The 18,431-nt window shown below is 41.6% G+C and overlaps 1 protein-coding gene across 5 annotated transcripts in view; it reads right to left on the reverse strand.

The window, feature by feature from the left end:
* Positions 1 to 7,892: 7,892 nt before the first annotated feature.
* The window catches only part of HEATR5B (HEAT repeat containing 5B), a 63,445-nt gene continuing 52,906 nt past the window's right edge, over positions 7,893 to 18,431 (reverse strand). For 3 of the 5 annotated variants that reach the window (XM_084828325.1, XM_084828326.1, XM_084828327.1), the window contains 8 exons: positions 16,080 to 16,340; positions 15,603 to 15,730; positions 14,976 to 15,120; positions 13,576 to 13,845; positions 12,197 to 12,421; positions 11,397 to 11,548; positions 9,807 to 10,020; positions 7,893 to 8,653 (listed from right to left, as the gene is read on the reverse strand). In XM_084828325.1, coding sequence (XP_084684451.1) covers positions 8,349 to 8,653; positions 9,807 to 10,020; positions 11,397 to 11,548; positions 12,197 to 12,421; positions 13,576 to 13,845; positions 14,976 to 15,120; positions 15,603 to 15,730; positions 16,080 to 16,340 — 1,700 coding nt within the window. In that variant the 3' untranslated portion in view covers positions 7,893 to 8,348. Of the gene's footprint in view, positions 8,654 to 9,806; positions 10,021 to 10,616; positions 10,737 to 11,396; positions 11,549 to 12,196; positions 12,422 to 13,575; positions 13,846 to 14,975; positions 15,121 to 15,602; positions 15,731 to 16,079; positions 16,341 to 18,431 lie in introns of those variants that run through there. The other 2 variants (XM_084828329.1, XM_084828330.1) reach the window with 2 other exon arrangements.

The following is an 18,431-nucleotide window of genomic DNA, read 5'->3' on the forward strand; positions in this document are numbered from 1 at the left end:
TTCTTGGGCTCCAAGATCACCGCAGATGGTGACTGTAGCCATGAAACTAAAAGACGCTTGCTCCTTGGGAGGAAAGCTATGGCAAACCTAGACAGCATAGTAAGAAACAGAGACATCACCTTGCCGATAAAGGTTCGTATAATCAAAGCTATGGTTTTCCCAGTAGCAACGTATGGCTGTGAGAACTGGACTATAAGGAAGGCTGAGCACCGAAGAATCGATGCTTTCGAACTGTGGTGCTGGAGAAGACTCTTACGAGTCCCCTGGACTGCAAGGAGGTCAAATCAGTTCATCCGAAAGGAAATCAACCCTGACTGCTCATTGGAAGGACAGATACTGACGCTGAAGCTCAAATATTTTGGCCACCTAATGCGAAGAGAAAACTCCCTGGAAAAGACCCTGCTGCTGGGAAGGACTGAAGGCAAAAGGAGAAGGGGACGGCAGAGGATGAGATGGCTAGATAGCATCACTGATGCAATGAATATGGACTTGAGCACACTCCGGGAGAGAGCGCAGGACAGGAAGGCCTGGCGTGCTATGGTCCATGGGGTCACGAAGAGTCAGACACGACTGAACAACAACTACCTAGGGACCACAAAGAAGTATTTAGGGGTATACCATTTCAAGGTAAATATTCAAAATTGAGGAATATTCAAAATAGATAACCCCTTCTTAAACAGTATGATGTGTGCCTGGCAAAGATGGAATAAACGGTTGATGTCTTCTTCCTCCCCTATGATTCCTTTTTTTATTCCATCCACTTTTTTATTGTAGAGACAAATTTAAGGTTTGCAAAATTGGAGGCGAAAGGTTTATAAAGACTCACTGACCTATACAATGGGTCGCAACCAAAAACTGGGACACAGATAAGAGAACAGTCATCACCAGATATACCGTGGTTTCAGATACACCAAATTCTTCATTTCACATCTACTCTGGCCATAAAGTCATAAGTTGTGCACCCACTAAACAGGTTTGAATGTTTAAGGTCTTGGGCAAAATGTGAAACAAAGGGCTTAACTGCAAAAATATGCAAGTTGTTAAATGCTATAGATATTTGTAAGGCAGAGGGAGCAAAAATGGTGTGGGAAAAAGACTCAGAGCAGCGGTAGCATTATGTTCTAAGGCCCCCATGAAGTCTATGTCACAGTGAAAGAAAATACATTGAAGATGAGGCACAGATGGTACATCATGCCAGTAAAGCAGTGCTGTTTAATTGTAATGTGAACGCTAATTGTTGGAAGTGTGGAGCTACCAGAGTGTCAAGGGCTCCTTGGAGGCCTCTCTCAGTCTAATCCAGTAGCCCAGTCCAGACACAGACAAAGGGATTCTTTTCAAAGCTTTATTCCTTTTACAACTTAACAACTCTACTGTTAGCAACTAGATATGAGCAGCAGAGTACCTATGCCCTAAGTTGGAACAGTTGGTCCCCGTTTGAAAGGCAATCACTGGCACACCCTGAACTTATGGGCTAGGGAGAGTCCCTCCCCTTTTCCCTTGGATCCTCTGGGCGCAACCGTTGCTTGCGCGCCAACCGGGCACTACGACTCCTTTCCACGCCCTCCATTTGGCGCCGCTCCCTGCGTCGGCGTCGCACGTCCAGCAAGTCTGCTTCCCACACTCCGTCACTCCCGGGACTGCTATCTATGCTAGGAATGCCGGTGGGAGGAATCTCTGTCAGCTGTTGGCCCTGGGAAGGATGAGCGCGCTCCTCTCCCTCAAAATCAGAACTACTCTGGGATTCTATGGGCTCAGTGTCCATCCTGACACAGAGGCACCTACATGCATATGTGGTGGGAATTCTTACTGGTGCAAAGGTTTTGGGTCCACATCTTTGCCTTCGCCAGTCAGGTCATACATGACAAGATATAACACTATCTGCAAAACTGGCACTACTATCTCTTTATATGGACCCTAATACGCAAATAAGATGTAATGTCTGATGTTTTCTGGACAGCAGCCAGGTTGGTCGTAGCTGCTAACTGGAAATCAGCAAATGAACTTTCTGTTATCATATGGAAACAAAAAAATTGGGACCTTGACTAATGGAGAAACTCACTAGAGGCCAAGTAGAAATGTTTATGTAATATGGTGTTCATTTATTGAATCCCCTAATGCTGAGAATACACGACAACCTCCTAAGACACATGGTACCCTATGGCATGATCTATTAGGCTGATGAGTGACACCTTCATCAGATAATCTTGCATGTACCAAATAGAGTTCCTGAGTGATCAGAGACACTGTAAAGAAATTGACTCACATGTGGTGTACTTAAATTTGTTACTGTTCGTTGTTACTTTGAAAAATTCAATTAAAAAAACCCGCGTTCCAAGGAACAATGCACCTATGTTGGCAGGCTTCTGGCCTAGAATCTCTGCTTGTCTCTGGCCTCTGCTTCTATGAAGCCTGAACTTTAAGGGCAATGTGATAGAGGCAGACTTGTTTGTTTAAAGCAAGGGGCAGGGGATATCTTTTGCTGTCAAGGGCCACATTCCCTTGTGGGTAATTTGTCAGGAGGTGCATGCTGGCAGTGAGGGGTAGAGACCCCTTTTGTCTCTACCACCTCTTCTCTCCCCCCTCCTTCTTCCTCCCCATCCAGAGGGCTGTCTGGAGAAGGATATTATTGCCAGAGGTTTGAGCTGATTGCTTGCAGAGGGCTTTTTGAAATTAGGTCTAGGGCTGCAGGTGGCCCACCCATGGTTTAAACCATATCCGCTGCAGTCAATTAAAGTATCCAACATTTAGAGCATAAGTGGGCATGTGTGGGAGAGGAGCTGAAAGCTCTCCACACCTGCTGCTGTCCATCCCTTAACCTCTCCTTCCAAGCACTTCCAGCAGAGCTCACTTCTGTGTTGGAACTCAGCTGAAGAAAAACGTACCAGGCAGGGGACAGACTGTCAGAGGTACATTGCAGGTAGCCTCATCCATTCACCTCTTTTGCTTTCAAGTTGGACCTTCCTGCTTTATATGCCACTGGGGCAGGCCTCGGGTTAAACAAACCTGTGATTGTCACCTCTGGTTTGGGCCACAGAGGTTTGGGTCAGGAACCTCTAACTGTAGATGGAGGATGTCTAACCAGCAACACATCTGAACATTCTAACAAGTTGCAAACTGAAGTGCATTCAACATTAAACTGACCTCAGCTTTGGCGCCTGCACAGACGCAGCGTAAACAAACCTCTGCTAGTCATTCTGCAGTATATCCATTGTAATAAATGGAAAACTGTGATTAGTCGGCTCAAAAATCTTAGCCTAAATTTAATAACCTAATGAGCTTATAAACGTTGCAACCTGTCACAAAATGACAACTTTCTTCATTAAGCAGATACTTCTTTCATTTGCTGTCATAACTGTTTTGTTAACTGTTACAGTACATACTTTTGTTGTTGCAATTAGAACCTTAACAACAGGCAGGAGGGGGAGAGGATGAGATGCTCATAAACTTCATGAAGGTGGCTTAAGAATCTGGAATGTTTCAATAGCCAAAACAAATATAACAAAGCTATGTGACAGATGCTTCAAGGCAGCAGACACAGACCTACAGGGATGTTGCTGGGACATCAAAAAGATTCGGGATTCAGGCCCATAGGATTCAAATCTGCATAAAATTTGCATGTACTAATTTATATCTATATATGGAAATTTAGAAATGAACCAACACCGTCATGAACCATTCTCCTTCCAGTAAACTATTCTGGTATCAGGAGTTGCTGTGACAACCATATTCAGTCTCCTCTCTTCTACGTACATTCTTTTCTAAGGTTCGATGTGTAGTTCTGTACATATAATAAAGTTACAGCCTGTTCTCATTGCAGTGCAATTTGTACTCTCCATTGTGGGTCACAAGTAATTCATATTAGTCAAAGTTCACCTTCAGCATATTTAGAGTATGATAATAGGTTCCCAAGCCAGTTGGGAAAAGAAGTATTTCATTTTTAAATTGTCAGGGTTAAGATGTTTTGAGAACTGATCTAAGTTAGTATTATAAAATTCCCTGTAAAAATGAAATCTTGTTTGGCCAGTTTTAGTTATAAAGGTCAATTGATAATCCCCATTCCATTACTGCAAACAGTTCAGGAATTTATGATAACAAAACAGTCCTACCCTTGCTCAGGAATCTATGACAACTAAACAGCCCTACCCTTCAGAAAAATCCATAACTTAGAGGGCTGATCTTACGTAATTTGTGAGGCTTGCACACCAGACAGTTTTCTACCAGGAGCATGAAAGTCTGTGTCTATGATCAAATGAAATTGCAGAAAGCTCAGGCAACAGGCTTAGTGTCAGCACAGAGCAGACACTGTGGGACAATGTGCACGAAATTGCACAACACCTTGCACATATTGAAGCACAACTCTGGATTTCAGTTCTCTCTTCAGGCACAAGGGTCTTGCACCAAGTCCGGAAAAGCCCTTCTGCTCACAGAAGGGAACCTCTGGATCCAACCCACTATAACTAACCTTGTATGGCCTGAGCAAAAAAAGTATTTCATCAAGAGAGTAGAGATGCACAAGGATGTCAGTCAACTGATTAACTTCTACAGAGTACTAGGTCTCAAGCCTTCTTAGTTCAGCAGAGCAGTTATTTCCTAAATCAGATACTGAACTCAAGCACCGGGGATTTCTATGGATTCAGTGGAATAAAACAGGCACCCTGAACATGGCCAAAGGATCTGTCCTCTTCCATAGAGCTTTTGAGGGTAGAGAGAAGAGTCTACCTTCGATGTATGATATGGAAGATGCATAAACTTGTTTAATACTAGTTCTGAAACCGCTTCCAAAACTTATCACCTTTAAATCCTAACTGTCATTCCCATTGCTCTTCTTGTTTTATAGTATGTAACAAATTGGAACTTTGGATACTTACTGTGAAAGTCCATCCTGGGTTGGTTGGATGGTGACATCAAAGGATTTGTGTACATGGACAAGTTCGAGACAGGAAGAGGACAACTCAGCAGAGCCAGAAAATAAACCCCAGAATCAAAAGGCACCTCCCTGGAGGTCAAGGGAACAACCTGGGGTGTGCAGATGAGCCAATTAGGTAAGGACAAAATTATATCAGCAACATGAAGGATGGGGTTGAATGCCTCCATCTCATCAACTCAGAATGGACCTTCATGCTAAGTAGCCAATGTACCATTCTCTGGTTGGTGGCAAGAGGCATCTAAGGACTGGGATGTGCCCACGCTACCCTCCATCTTATGGATGGGCTAGTGGCTCACTCTGTTCAGGAAGGTCAACACTCCAGAGAACGTCTTCTGAGTCAAATTTATCTAGTCTGTAGTGATGGGTAAATATGTTAGGGTTGGCCCACACAGCCACTCTGCAAATTTCCACTAGTGGAGCATTGGTGGTGAAGGTTGCTGAGGCAGCTGCAGCTCATATGGAATAAGCAGTCAGATAGGACGACTGTGGCAGATGTGAGTTGCATGTGGTGACAATACAGACCTTAAATCATCCAGCAATGGTGGACCTGGAATCCTTCCAGCCTAGGGAAGTACAGTGGAAAGATACAAACAGTGAGTCAGTGCATCTCAAAGATTTAGAGTGCCCTGCACACATCTAACTTGTTCCACTCCCTCTCAGAGTGGTGGGTGGGGTCAGAGCAGAAGAAAGGGAGCACTAGCTCTTGACAGTGGTGAAATAGCAAGTTAATCTTTGGTATGAAAGGAGGATACAGGCAGAGGATGACGAAGTCCTTGGTGAAGGCATAAAGTTGGTCCTACAGTGAGTGGGGCCCCATGAGATCCTTCTAGCCAATGTGATAGCGACCAGGAAGGCCACCTTAATCTACATGAGCCAGAGCAGGATGGTATGCAGTGGCTCAAATTTAGTTTTTGTCAATGCTTTGAGGACATTATATAAACTCTAGGAGAGAAATGTATGTACCATGGGGGACCCAGGAGTGCTGCACCTGGGAGAAAAAGTTTTACAAGGGGATTTGACCCTAAGGATGGTGCCTGGATAAGACAGATGCCAGTGCAGACGCCTGCCTGTGCAAGGTGTTGGACTGTAGATCCAAGCTGAGTCCTGTTTATAGGAATGCCAGCAGGTCTTTGATGTTGGCTTTAGCATAGATTTTCTCTTACAGCAGTGAAAGCTTTCCATGTATCTTCAAAATACGCTCCATGTATGGTCTCTGGGAGATGGTGCTTACCATGTCTGTTAAGAAAGTGAGCTTCCCGCTCAGCTTCCAGGCAGCTAGGTGGAACCATCTAGGCTTTGGGTGCTGGCTGGGACCCTAAGTGAGAGGGGTCTGGACTAGCAGGTAAGAAAGAGGAGTTGGACTGGGTCAGCTATAGGATTTCCAAAAACCACAGTCCCCTTAGTCATTGTGGAACCACTAGAACCAGCGAGGCTTGATCATGTCTGACTTTTCTCAGAACGCTGGAGAGGGATGGGAAAAAATAGGTAAAATAGTCCAAGAGGACATCAGTGCATCCTGGCCCTCTGTCCTGGGTGTAAGGAAGGGAGAGAAGTAGTGAGGAAGCTTGTTGTTTTGGGGAGAAGCAAACACATCTACAACCATGATGCCACATTGGGCCTGTATCTGGAGGAAGAGTTGCTGGTTCACAGCCCACTCCTCTAGGTCAAGGTACTGTCTGCTGAGGTCTGCAGTCATACTGAGGATGCCTGAATGTGCTGGGCTGAGATTGACAGAATGCATCACTGTGCCCACTATAGGAGCACTGTTGCTTTCTTTGTGGCATGACCAGAATTTAGTGCTGCATTGGCAACTGATATGGGTCTCTGCAGATGTTGTCTCTCCTGACTAGAACATAGCAGCTGGCAAGGTTCTGGAAGAAATGTAGCAAGAAATGGTGAACACCTAGAGTTCCAGCCAGTTTATACTGTGGCTGGCCTCCTGTGGGGACTAAGTTCTCTATACAACATGGTTCTGCAATGAGCACCTCAACCCAAACAATCCTGAAGGGATCCTGGACGGGGATTTCTTGAGATTGAATAGTTTTCAGATTCAATAGGAGAGCTTCACTTCTGGAGGGAGGAGAATTGGACAGTGATGTTTTTGGTTTATGTCCTGCTGATAGGGCAGGAAGAGGGCAAGAAGAGCAATTGTAGTGGGTGAGAGTGGAAATGAGCTTAAGGGAGGACTTGAATGCAGGAAATCATGATACCTAGAGTCATGACATCTACAGACTTTTGCCTGTGTGAAGATTTTTCATGAAGGAGCTTTTTTATTTGTTCTGGGGCCAAGGAAATCAGGCTTTACTCCATGTTCACCTCTGCCTCCAGATGGATAATCATTTTGGATGGCCAAAAGTGACTCTTCCTGGTGTCTAGCAGAAAGCTGTTGCTGTCTGGGTAGGAAAGCGTGTTAAAGAGGCCTTTCTTTGCTTTGGGGAGGGAGCTCTGAGTAGAATATCATTTAGATAAGGATAAAGATCCCTATCTTAAAGCCATAAAAAGGCAGCCACTGGCACCATTAGCTTTTTAAATACTCTGATGCCAACGCCAAGCCAAAGGGGATAGCCCAGCAGTGCAAGAGGCTGAGATTGTACATAAACCTGAAGTATTGCCTGTGTACAAGGGCTATTGGTATGTGGAGTAAGCCTCCGTGAAATCTACTGAGACCAAGAATTCATTATTGTGGAGAGCCTCTTCTATGATCAGAAGGGTTTCAATTCTGAACTTGTAGTACACTACATTTTTTTTTAGAATGTAGAAAAGGAAGAGCTTCAAGAGTAAATGAATTACCTGGGCGAAGGCAGGGAAGGAAACTGGAGGTGGAGCTTCAGGACCAGGACATCCTTCAAATATCACTAATCATGTGATTTCCTGCCTTCCTGAATGGTGAGAGGAGATAATCCAACACTTGGATGCATCCTTCCACCAATCAGAGAGATTCAACGTAATTGTGTTTTTTCTTTTTACAAGAATGCATTACCCAGCTGAGGTTTCCAGTGAGAAATAGCAGTGAACACTGGTTTCTTAGTCTCTCCCTCACACGTCAATGACCTTACCTAATATCTATCTATCTATCTATCTATCTATCTATCTATCTATCTATCGCTTTCATAATCACATACTTCAGCATTTCTAATGTTCTAAAAATAAAGGCAATCAAATACCACACAGTACACTTCGTTATAGGAGATAGTTTAACACCGACTCAGATGCATGATCGAACTTATTCCATTTCATAAAAATCTATGTACATACAGATAATATTACGTCCCTTATAATGCACAGATTTCAAGTCATAACACACATCTAGGATAGCCTCTGACAAACAATGAAAAATACAGAGAGTGCTATATATAGCAGCACAAAAGGAATGATGTATTGCTCAGTGATCTATTTTATGATTAGTTCCAACAAAAATAAATCAGAAAAAGCTAGTTTTGAGTTTAATTGTTGGAGTGGAATGTACTGTAGGTGGTGGTTGCCTGGCAGCTGCCTTTGCTTTGCTTGCCTGACTTGCTCGCACTGCAGTTTCCAGCCGTGTTTTCAGTTCAGGGGCTGCTCCCATCACCGTCTTGAATGCATGAGGATAGAGAGGTCCGATGCGTGTAAGGTCTTGGAGGGCAAGCTCATGAAGTTCTTTTGATACCATGGATGCAGAAGAGAAGGCATTTTCATTCAGTAAATAAGATATGAGGGTGGGAACGAGAAGAGCAAGCAGCTGGACTCCTAAAAATCAGTAACATATTTAAAGTTAGATATTTTAAATTTGGTCGTGAACTCAGAACTTCAATGTTAATTTATTTTCTAATTCAAATGAAAACTCAAAAGGTGTCAATTCATTTTTTCCTAATATGAATCCAAAAGGCCAATGGCAGAGAGTAGAATAACTATTTTTAGGATCTCTTCACTGTGCTCAGTTCCAGCACAGATAAGTATTTCCCGAAGGTAGTCTGTTACCATGGGGATAGATACAGCATAAAACTGCATTTAGCAATATATAGCCAGTAGAAGAACAAGTTGCATTTTCAGATCTACTATTTGAATCTCTTGACTTTTGGTAGGAGAATTATCATAGCATATCACAAAGCATGTAATCTGTAATATCACAGATTTATTTGCCACAGGCAGATGCCCTGTTCCAGAATCCCACATGCGCTCTGGAAAAGATCAGGAGGCTCCTGCCTTATGCAAGTTGGCTTGTTCCAGGAAAGTTATATGTGCCCATCAGAGTTCTGTGTTCATAACATATTGATGGATTAGGATATGTAAATGTATCATTTCCGACAATTACTTTCTGTGTAAAAATACTATGTTCTAGGAAGTGTGCTCCAAACCTGGGGGCACAGCTTTTAAAACATTAATATTGGAGGCATCCTTCACTCTTGTTTATTTATTTATTGCATGTATATCCTATCTTTTCCCCTCTTGTAAGGAACTCAAGGTAGTTTTCATTATCCTCCTCCTCTTCATTTTATCCTTATAACAACAATCCTGTCAGATAGGTTGGGCTGAGAGTCTGTGACTGGCCCAAAGTCACCCAGTGAGCTTCCATGGCCAAGTGGAGACTAGAACCTGGATCTCTTGGCTCCCAGTCCAACACCCTCACCACTTCTTTTTGCAAATCCACTGTGCATAGCACTGACTGTGTCAGTAAATTCCAGTACATCCTTCCTTCCTCTCTCTTGGGATGTCACTGCCCATATTTTAGAGAGCAGGGGATCAATGCTATATAGAACTGCCCACTGTTGGGCAGAGTGGCAGATGGATCAATCCTAGAGCATTAATTTTTCATTGCACATTTCAGCTTATCTTGCAGCATGCTAGTGTACCCAGTAAAGTTTGAGCGTTGATGTTCCAGGGAAACAAACAAGGTACTTACTATTCTGCTCCTCACCAAGAGCAACCAGTGTTTCAAGAACTTTAATTCCTTCTTGGATTGCTAAAAGTTCTGTTTTGTTGTTTGGGCGGTTCTTCTCTACATTTTTCAGTTTCTCAACCATTATTGGTGCTAATGAATGGATATATGGGGTTGAGAGGGCACGATTGGTGTGTTGGAATACAGAAAGTAGAAGCTGGTAGCATTTGGCTTGAACCTAATCACAATATATGAACATAGTTGTGTTAGTTTAGGATTTTCAGTGAAACTATCACACTTGTATAAATAGTATTGAAATAATGATTCATGAAAGAAAAATGAAAACAAAGCAACTCAAATTGTAAGGAAATACCATTAGTACCACATTGAAAAGAAAGTACAGCAGACAGGCAATAATAACGCCTTCACTTATTTATGTTTAGAGATATCACATTTTTTATCTACCTAGAACATACAGACACACCTCTAATTGCTGGGTGGAGGGACTTTTTTTTAGAGAGGTCACAGCATAGGATTAACCCTTCCTTCTCCAGCTGCTTCCTTCTCCAGCTCCCCACCCCAAATCTCACCTCCCACACTGCAATGGACCTTGAAAAAAAGCCTCCTATTTTAGCAATTATTTCAAGGTGGTTTATAAAGATTAATACAACAGACAGAACAACAAATGTTCTTATCAGATAACTGAACTCATGGATAGAACACTTTTACATTATAACTTCACAGTATTTCACACTTTGAGCAGATTCAAGCTACAGTCCATTAGAACCCATTGACATATAGCGATGATAGACAACCTGATTCTAGAAAAAAATGACACACATTCACAGTGGACAAATCATCAAAGCCTAGGACATATAACCGTATGCTCAGTGTATTTCTAAAGCCAGATATAGGTCACTTCATAATTGCTCCTGTATATTTTCTGTGTAATGGCTGTAAAGGAGAGAGAATTATGGACTCAGTAGATTACTCAGACTCACTTTAAAGAGAACATACCATGTGCACTATGTACATAGTAGTCAGGTGCTGCATATTTGATAACTTGATTTATTCACTCAAATGCCCCCAAACTGGCAAGGGAAATTCACATACAGAGATGCACTTCTATATATGGATCTTTTTGCTATTTTTGCAGTGCCCAAAATACTGGGGACCAAGATTAGATATGGATGCACATTATCATCTAGATGCAGTCTAGCCAACATGATTCCCTGTCAGCAATGCACGGGGTAGGTGATGCAACAATGTTTGTCAAAGAAGCCTGAGTATCACAAATATGAAATGTCAGTTTATTACCGATTTGAGTTCCAGTACTATTCATCTACTTTTAACAACCTATAAGAAAGGATCACTAGCATAAAGTCAATGCCTGACTTTTGGAGTAAGACAGTGTTTTCTATTTGTTAAAATTTTATTCTGCATTAACCAAGTATGAATCATAAGCCGAAATAGAAAGCTTTGTAACAGTCATATGTTACTCTATGGCTGTATATAAGTTAAGTTGTATAAATTAAGTCAGAAGATTAGACTATCTGAAGTTTAAGTGAACAAATGCTGGATAAGAAATTATGAGCACATATATACACTACTCACCCAAGGATCAGAGGAATTCAGTGCTATTTTGAATCTGTTTATGCAGCCATTCTGTAATGACTGCACTCCAATTATTTCTGTGCTTGCAGACCAAAGGAAGAGTGCAATAGCTGTAAGCATGCTTACTTCATCCAAAATAGGCTTTGAGGGCTCTGAGAAAAAAACACAGTGGAAACAGTGTGAGAGCTTATACTGAAAAGGGTTTGGAATAGGCAAATGTAATTGCGCTATTTCCAAGTAGAAGGATACTGGAAAATGCACACACAACATTTCTGATCTCAAAAGCTATATAATGTTTTACTCGACAACTCTTCCAGCCAAATCCTTTCGTGGTAAAAAAACAAACAAAAAACACACACACTATAATGTAGCATGGAAGTGGTTTGCATTGAAAATAAATCCTGAAGTGTTTCTGAAAAGCAGTCTTCAGATTTACTGATCCAGATGAGATTTTGAAAAGTCCATTCCAGTGTCACATGCAACACATATTGAATTTAGTTTATTTTGTCAAATTAGTTCCCCACCTCTGGATAATAAAGACCTGAACTGCACATGCATATGAATACTTTCAACAACCTATATAGGGTGCTTAGGGCATTAAGGGGGAGTGCTGAATTCTACAAACCAGCATGAGTACAAAGAACTGGATATCCTGGTATGTGCCTTTAATTCCTTACTCTTCATTCTATAGAGCTAATATATATAGTAGTGAAATAAGAACATTACATTTGTTTCCCATAAAAGAACTATTAGTTTTGCTTTGTTTTAAAAAGTACTTCCAGTGACTGCATACAGGTTACCTGGCTGAGAGTATTCTAAGATTGAGGCTAGGGTGCTGCGGATAAGATTTGTCCACTGTTTGTGTATGTCTTCATTCATGGTCATTGGAAGAGTTACAATGTTTTTCAGTCCTTGAAGTGCTGCAGTGACTGGCAGTGGGACTTGATTTCCCACTGTTTTTATTGCAGTATCTCTCAACACTTGTGTTATTAGAAATAGGACTGTGGGCAATATTGTCATGCATCCTGAAACATAAAATATACTTTATTGCAGATAATTGTAAGAACAAAATGGTGCACAATAGGCATGATCCATAGTTCTGTGGGGCACAGTGCTCCACATGAGCAAGCACTACCCTGTTCTCTTCTGCTGGGGAATGCTCACTGTCCATGCACCACTGTCTGACTGACAGAAGAGAACAGAATAGCCTTTGCTTGCACAGAGCTCCCTGTGAACATCAAAGCTACTGAACTGTGTTTGAGCTTCTTTTCTGATTTTAAACTATTACAGGTGATGCTTCAAAATTGTGATCTATCCTAATTACGACCATGAAAAAATGAGATTCTTACAAAACTTAGACATAAGCCTCTACTACTGTATCAACCATCATTTAGTGATCTGAAAGTATCTTAAAGGGCAAGCAACTGCTGTAGCTCTGAGTTCAGTTTATTGAAACGAGCATGTGCACATTTCAAACATGCCCAATCGAAGCGCACTTGGGTAAATGCTTGGTTCTCTGGAAGCTGATAGGTGAGATGTCAGTTGAGAGAGAATGAATGCTGATATAACCAGGAAGTATCTCCCAGAAAGGTTCCAGTGAGAAGAAACACTGTTGGAAGCGGGGAAGAGGTGGCTGGAGAAAAACCTCAAACTAACTGCTAGGGGCACATTACAAAGTACCCAGCCCAACACCAGAGGCAAATGGAAGGAGCAAGAAAAAAGGATGCGGGCAAGACACAACCCACACAGGTAAGCAGAAGTTAGAAGCCAAAGTGGCTAGTGCAATTCTGCTGATGAGAAGCACAGAAGAATGAAGAGAACAGGGCACTTCAGGAACTAATGCCTTGAAATGTGCTGATGTCATCAGATCCCTGGAACCCATTCATCTTTTTAAAACTACCTTAAATTGCCCAGATCCCTCCAAGAAGAATGGAAGAACATTGAAATGAGGCTTAAGGTAAAACTTTAGATTTCTATGCAAGTTCCCCTTCCCTCTATAAGAAAACACTAGAGTCAATCAGCAACTTTCTGCTGATTGTGTCACTACTCTAAACTCCTCCCACCTCCCCAAATACTTTCCATATTTTTTGCAGGTTTCAACCTGTCATGCTTTCATTTCATTGCCAGGGATTTATTCTCTGCAAAATACACTGATCTTAAGAAAGATTTATTACACTACCAGCTGGGGAACAGAGAGTGGGCAGATCAGACAGAATGGCAACAGTGGCAGCCACAAGGCGAGCACTTTCTTCTGGAAGCTGGGTTCTACTGGAGAGATGACTTGGAGAATCAGACATTTTTGTGCTCAGATGTGGCATGTGTCGTACTAGGATAAACATTAGCAGTTCCATGGCAGCAAATACAAGGGATTTTCCTGGCACAAGACCCCCACTTTCTCCTCCTTCACCCAACATAGTGCTTGCATCTTTTTCCTTTACATCTTCTTCATCTACAACAAACATAAAAGACAGCATATATATAAAAATACAATCATATGAAATCCAATACAGACAATATAGAAAAGGCTATGAAATAGTGCAAAATAAAAACTAGAAGTATAAATATGGCCACATAGTGTTTTAACTATAATACCATTGATTAAAATGTAGACTTATTAATATTCAATGACTTTATAAGATTGTTTATTTTTATTTTTAGAAATGGTGGAGAAGGCAAGATCAAACCTGGCAGAATGCTTATGCTAGTAGGCAAAACAAGTGAGGTATTAATATGAATATTAGTATGTTCCCTTTTAAAACTGCAAGAAATAAAATACAGGCATTAGTATATTTTGCCTTATTTGTATCATCCAATGTCATAAGTGCATATTCAATTATTCGACTTAGTTTAGCTTTGTAAGTACGTGTTGTACTTATTTTCCCTCTGCAAAGTGAAAAAAATGAGCTGAGAGAGAAAAATATAAACGTGGAGAAAATAAGCCAAAAACCATGCATGCAAAGCTACCTGTGAAAGACAGCTTCAATAAAATGTTCTTCTGGTAAAAGGAGAACAAAAGATCAATATTTTAAGCTCTCTTGCTCATATTCTGTATGTGGTAACTAATCTTATATCCAGGAAACTGGTTTTGAATGACAGTCATTATACAGAGCAGCACAGCTATTCTCAAGAATAAGCTACCTTTCAACCCCATGCAAATGGCCACAATTATAGCCTGGTATTAAAATTGTTTCTTTTCATTTAAATTTGTGCTATTACTTTAATTGTAATACTTGATTTTTTAATTACACGTAGCTGTCGTGTGAACTATGTTTTAGGCTAATTGATGGGATACAAATCTCAGAATAAATAAAAATGCTATATGAGCAGGAATGTTTCAACACTACAGAGCCAGAAGTATGCTATCAAAGGTACTTGTCTTTATCCTGAAATTTTACCTGGATATACTTTGCAAACTCTAAATGAATGCATAACGTATGGATCAGGACAACCTTTGGTCAATTAAGCCAACACATAATCTGAGGTGACAGTTTTTTTCACAATAAAAATTTCACTTTAATATATTTCATTATTTCTCCAAACTGAAAATTGTTCCATGAAAAGCTAACATGCATATCTTACTGAAAGTGTTCCTTTTTTCTTGCAAATCATCCTGAGCAGCTCTTACAATCTGCTGCACAACGCCTGTAACTAACAGTTGGACTGACGGAGGATTGCAGGTCAACAGGAGTCGATGCAACACACTCAGAAGTTCAACACCAAGGAGCTGTTATCAAGAAATAATTGTTTTTAAAGTTGTGAGTTTGTTATAAGCTATGAAAGTCCAGATAAAGCCTTTTGTAATTTGTTACCCTATTTTCTGATAATCCCCTTTAATATCTCATTTAATCAGCAGCTTAAATATATCTGAATGTTTTTCAGAGCATTCAACATTTTTAAGCATTTTTAACTCCCATATGCTTAACTTCCTCAGATAACTTAACTTTGATTAGTTTTTGCTCAACTACTTAATAGATCCAGTCTATTTGACCTTTTTCTGAGCATCTGGGTTGGCATTTTATTGTGTTAGAGAGCTGAAAGTACAAAATTGAGATTTGGCTCTGTTTAATATTTCACATATTTTCCCATACCATGAAGAATAAATGTATACTTTCATTAGTTTAATATTCCAATAGTTTGTTTAACTTTCTGCATGCTAAGATGAATCTGAAATTAACAGTTTGCAGTTACAGCCTTCAGTAACTATACCTGGTCCTCTGCAATATGGGTTCTAGCACAAGTGGAATCCAGTAAAGTATGCAGTGCTTGTAAACAGGATGTAACATGTTCAACAGGCTCTTCAGGTCGAGGAGAACAGAGGAACTGTATACTTACACCTGAAAAGCAAAGTATTTAAAGTTTTTAGACAACTTCTAAAGGTTTATTGGTAAAGAGGGTATAAAAACAATCTATTATTGCAAACTTCTGTGCAAATATGAAATACTTTTTAAAATGGTTTTTACATGCAATGACTGCATAATAAGAATGTAGCCATCAGATTCAGCAAGTCAGGATTCTCAAGCACCAAAACATAAAGACTCAGGCATCTTTGAAAGCTAGAATGGCTCCATTTCTGGTATGGACTCACAAACCGAGAGTCTATTAAAGTGGCAATATTGCTAGCTGAACCCGATAATATACAGAAGTATAACCACAAAATTCTGAAATAATAGTACAAGATATTACCCAAAATTAAATGCATTCTATCTTTGTTTATTTCTTGCAAAGGTTTGGTTGAAGGTGGTGTTCCAGGTGCCGGGTTTAACATAATGGATGTGGCACGTTTCTGTGGATTAGGTACTGCTGCTGATGCATCTTCTGTTGTTTCAGATGCATTAAATCCTGTACTGTTTAGCCACAGTGCAACTGCATGCAGAATTGGAGTCCATGAATTCCGATAATGAAGCCTAGCTGTATCAATTGTTTCTGGAGTGTAAAAAGCTCCACCTGTTAAGCCAAACATGACATTGCATGGGTGTGGTGGTAGAAGGAACAGAGCGCGTTGTAAATACACTTTCATTTTAAATATATTTATCTAATCTTTAACAATAAAAGATGTGCATCTGTCTATCCATCCATCTCCACCATAATTCCAAAACCATGAAACTTAGACACCTGAACTTGGCATGCATACTAAGGGAATCCTAGAGGTGTGCACCTCAGGGTTATTTTGTTTTTTAAAAGCATTAGGGAACAATCCTATGGCTGCTAGTCAGTGGCTAGACAGCCATAGGATATGTGGTTTTCCGGGAACTGAGGTTGGCTCCCGGAGAACCAACCTTCCCCCCTCCTGCACTGCCTCGCAGGCAGCGTGGAACGGCCCCGTGCCCTGCGCTCAGAAGCGGAGTGTGGAGCCGCCCAAACGGGGTGCTCCGGGGCGTGGAAGGTGGAAATGCCAGTACGACACATCCTATGTGTTGTCCAGCAGCCTCCTCCCCCGCTCCACCTTCCCGCAGCTAGATAGCTGAAATCGGCTGTCAATCTACAAATGCAGGGCAGGAGAAGTGCAGAGGAAATGATCCCCTCCATGCTTCTCCTGCCCTGCATTGGATAGGCGGTTGCCTCTGAGTTCAGAGGTGGCCACCTATCCCCGTAGGATTGCGTCCTCAATTAATTTAAATTAATTTAAATGTGCCAATGGGTCCAGGGGGTTGAAGTCTGCAGTATATCTTCAGCCACATGGCTGTACTAGTCCAAACAGTTTCCCAAACCAATATGTAGCTTTGTAGTCCACACAGTGTGACGCCAGAAGAGATTAGTAGGCTGAGGGACAGAGATATAAGGCTGCTCCCTTCCCCTTGCTGTGGGGTGGCGCGCCCACCCTCACAGGAATGGAGTGGGCAGAGCCCTCCCTCAATATATCCATTCCTACCCATAAAAGACATGCTTCTTTAAATCATCCGGCAGGGGTACATTTGACAGGGACCTTACCTAGGGGTGCCAGTGAACCTTTCATTCAGATGGGCCAGGTACAATGTGTTCAGCTCTCTGACAGCTGTGTAGGGTTGCTTGAAGGCTTTGCTCTGTAAAGTTTAGGGCTATTTAGTAGGTCAGGGATAGAGTTATATGCATGCTCCCTCTCTTCCCTGCTGTGGGGCATGCTTCAGGGTTGCCCCAAGCATGGTGAGGGGACAGCAGGCTTATGTCTCTGTCCATTGGCCTACTAATTTCCCCTGGCTTCAGTTTGTATGGACTACAAAACCTATAAACTGGTTTGGAAAGTCTGTCCCTAGTGGCTGAAGATGTACTGCAGGCTTCCACCACAAGGACACATTTAAATTAATTGTGTCTCCCCCTGAGAGATCTTCCTCAGGGGACTACACTGGTGCACCGTGGAAGGGGTTATGCTTCGGGGTGCCAGCAGCATGGCTTCACTGAGACGGGGTGGGCATTGTGTGTCCAAGTCTGACAGCTGACAACTTTATCAACGTAAGGGCTACTCCCAGCCGTGTGAAGTGGAATCTGTTTGCTGGCATTATATAAATCTTAGGACTGTTGCTAACTTGCCTGTGCAGACAATGACCAAGGGCTGGCAAAATGAGGACAAACCTCACAAGATTATGTACACTCAAAATGCTGCACATGGCATTCTCATATTCAGTCACCATTTCATCAAGTAACAAATGTACATGGGACAGACAGCTCCTAATCAGGGTCAGAGGATGCTGTTTTCTGCACCTCCCACCTCCAGCCAGAGTGCTACTGAACAAAGGAAACTTAGACTTCTGGTATATGCCAGGCAATTGTGCCCTTGTGTCTTTTGCAATGTTGTAAAGTATCGTAAATGCTAGCAAAGCACATGTATGGAAGACACTGAGCCTTACAAAATGTTTGCCTTTTCAATTATTATTATATTATTAAATTTATTAATCACCCATCTGGCTGGTCACCCAGCCACTCTGGGCGATGTACAACATACAATAAAATTGATCAGATTAGGTGTGTTACTCTGCACGCTGTGGATACAGTTAGTGAGCAAGAGGCGGCCAACTTTATCAACGTAAGGGCTATTCCCAGCCGTGTGAATAGCCCTTGAAT

Source organism: Heloderma suspectum, chromosome 1 (assembly GCF_057233095.1).
Source record: "Heloderma suspectum isolate Gila_16-S chromosome 1, 16-S_ref, whole genome shotgun sequence".
Taxonomy (NCBI): Eukaryota; Metazoa; Chordata; class Lepidosauria; order Squamata; family Helodermatidae; genus Heloderma; species Heloderma suspectum.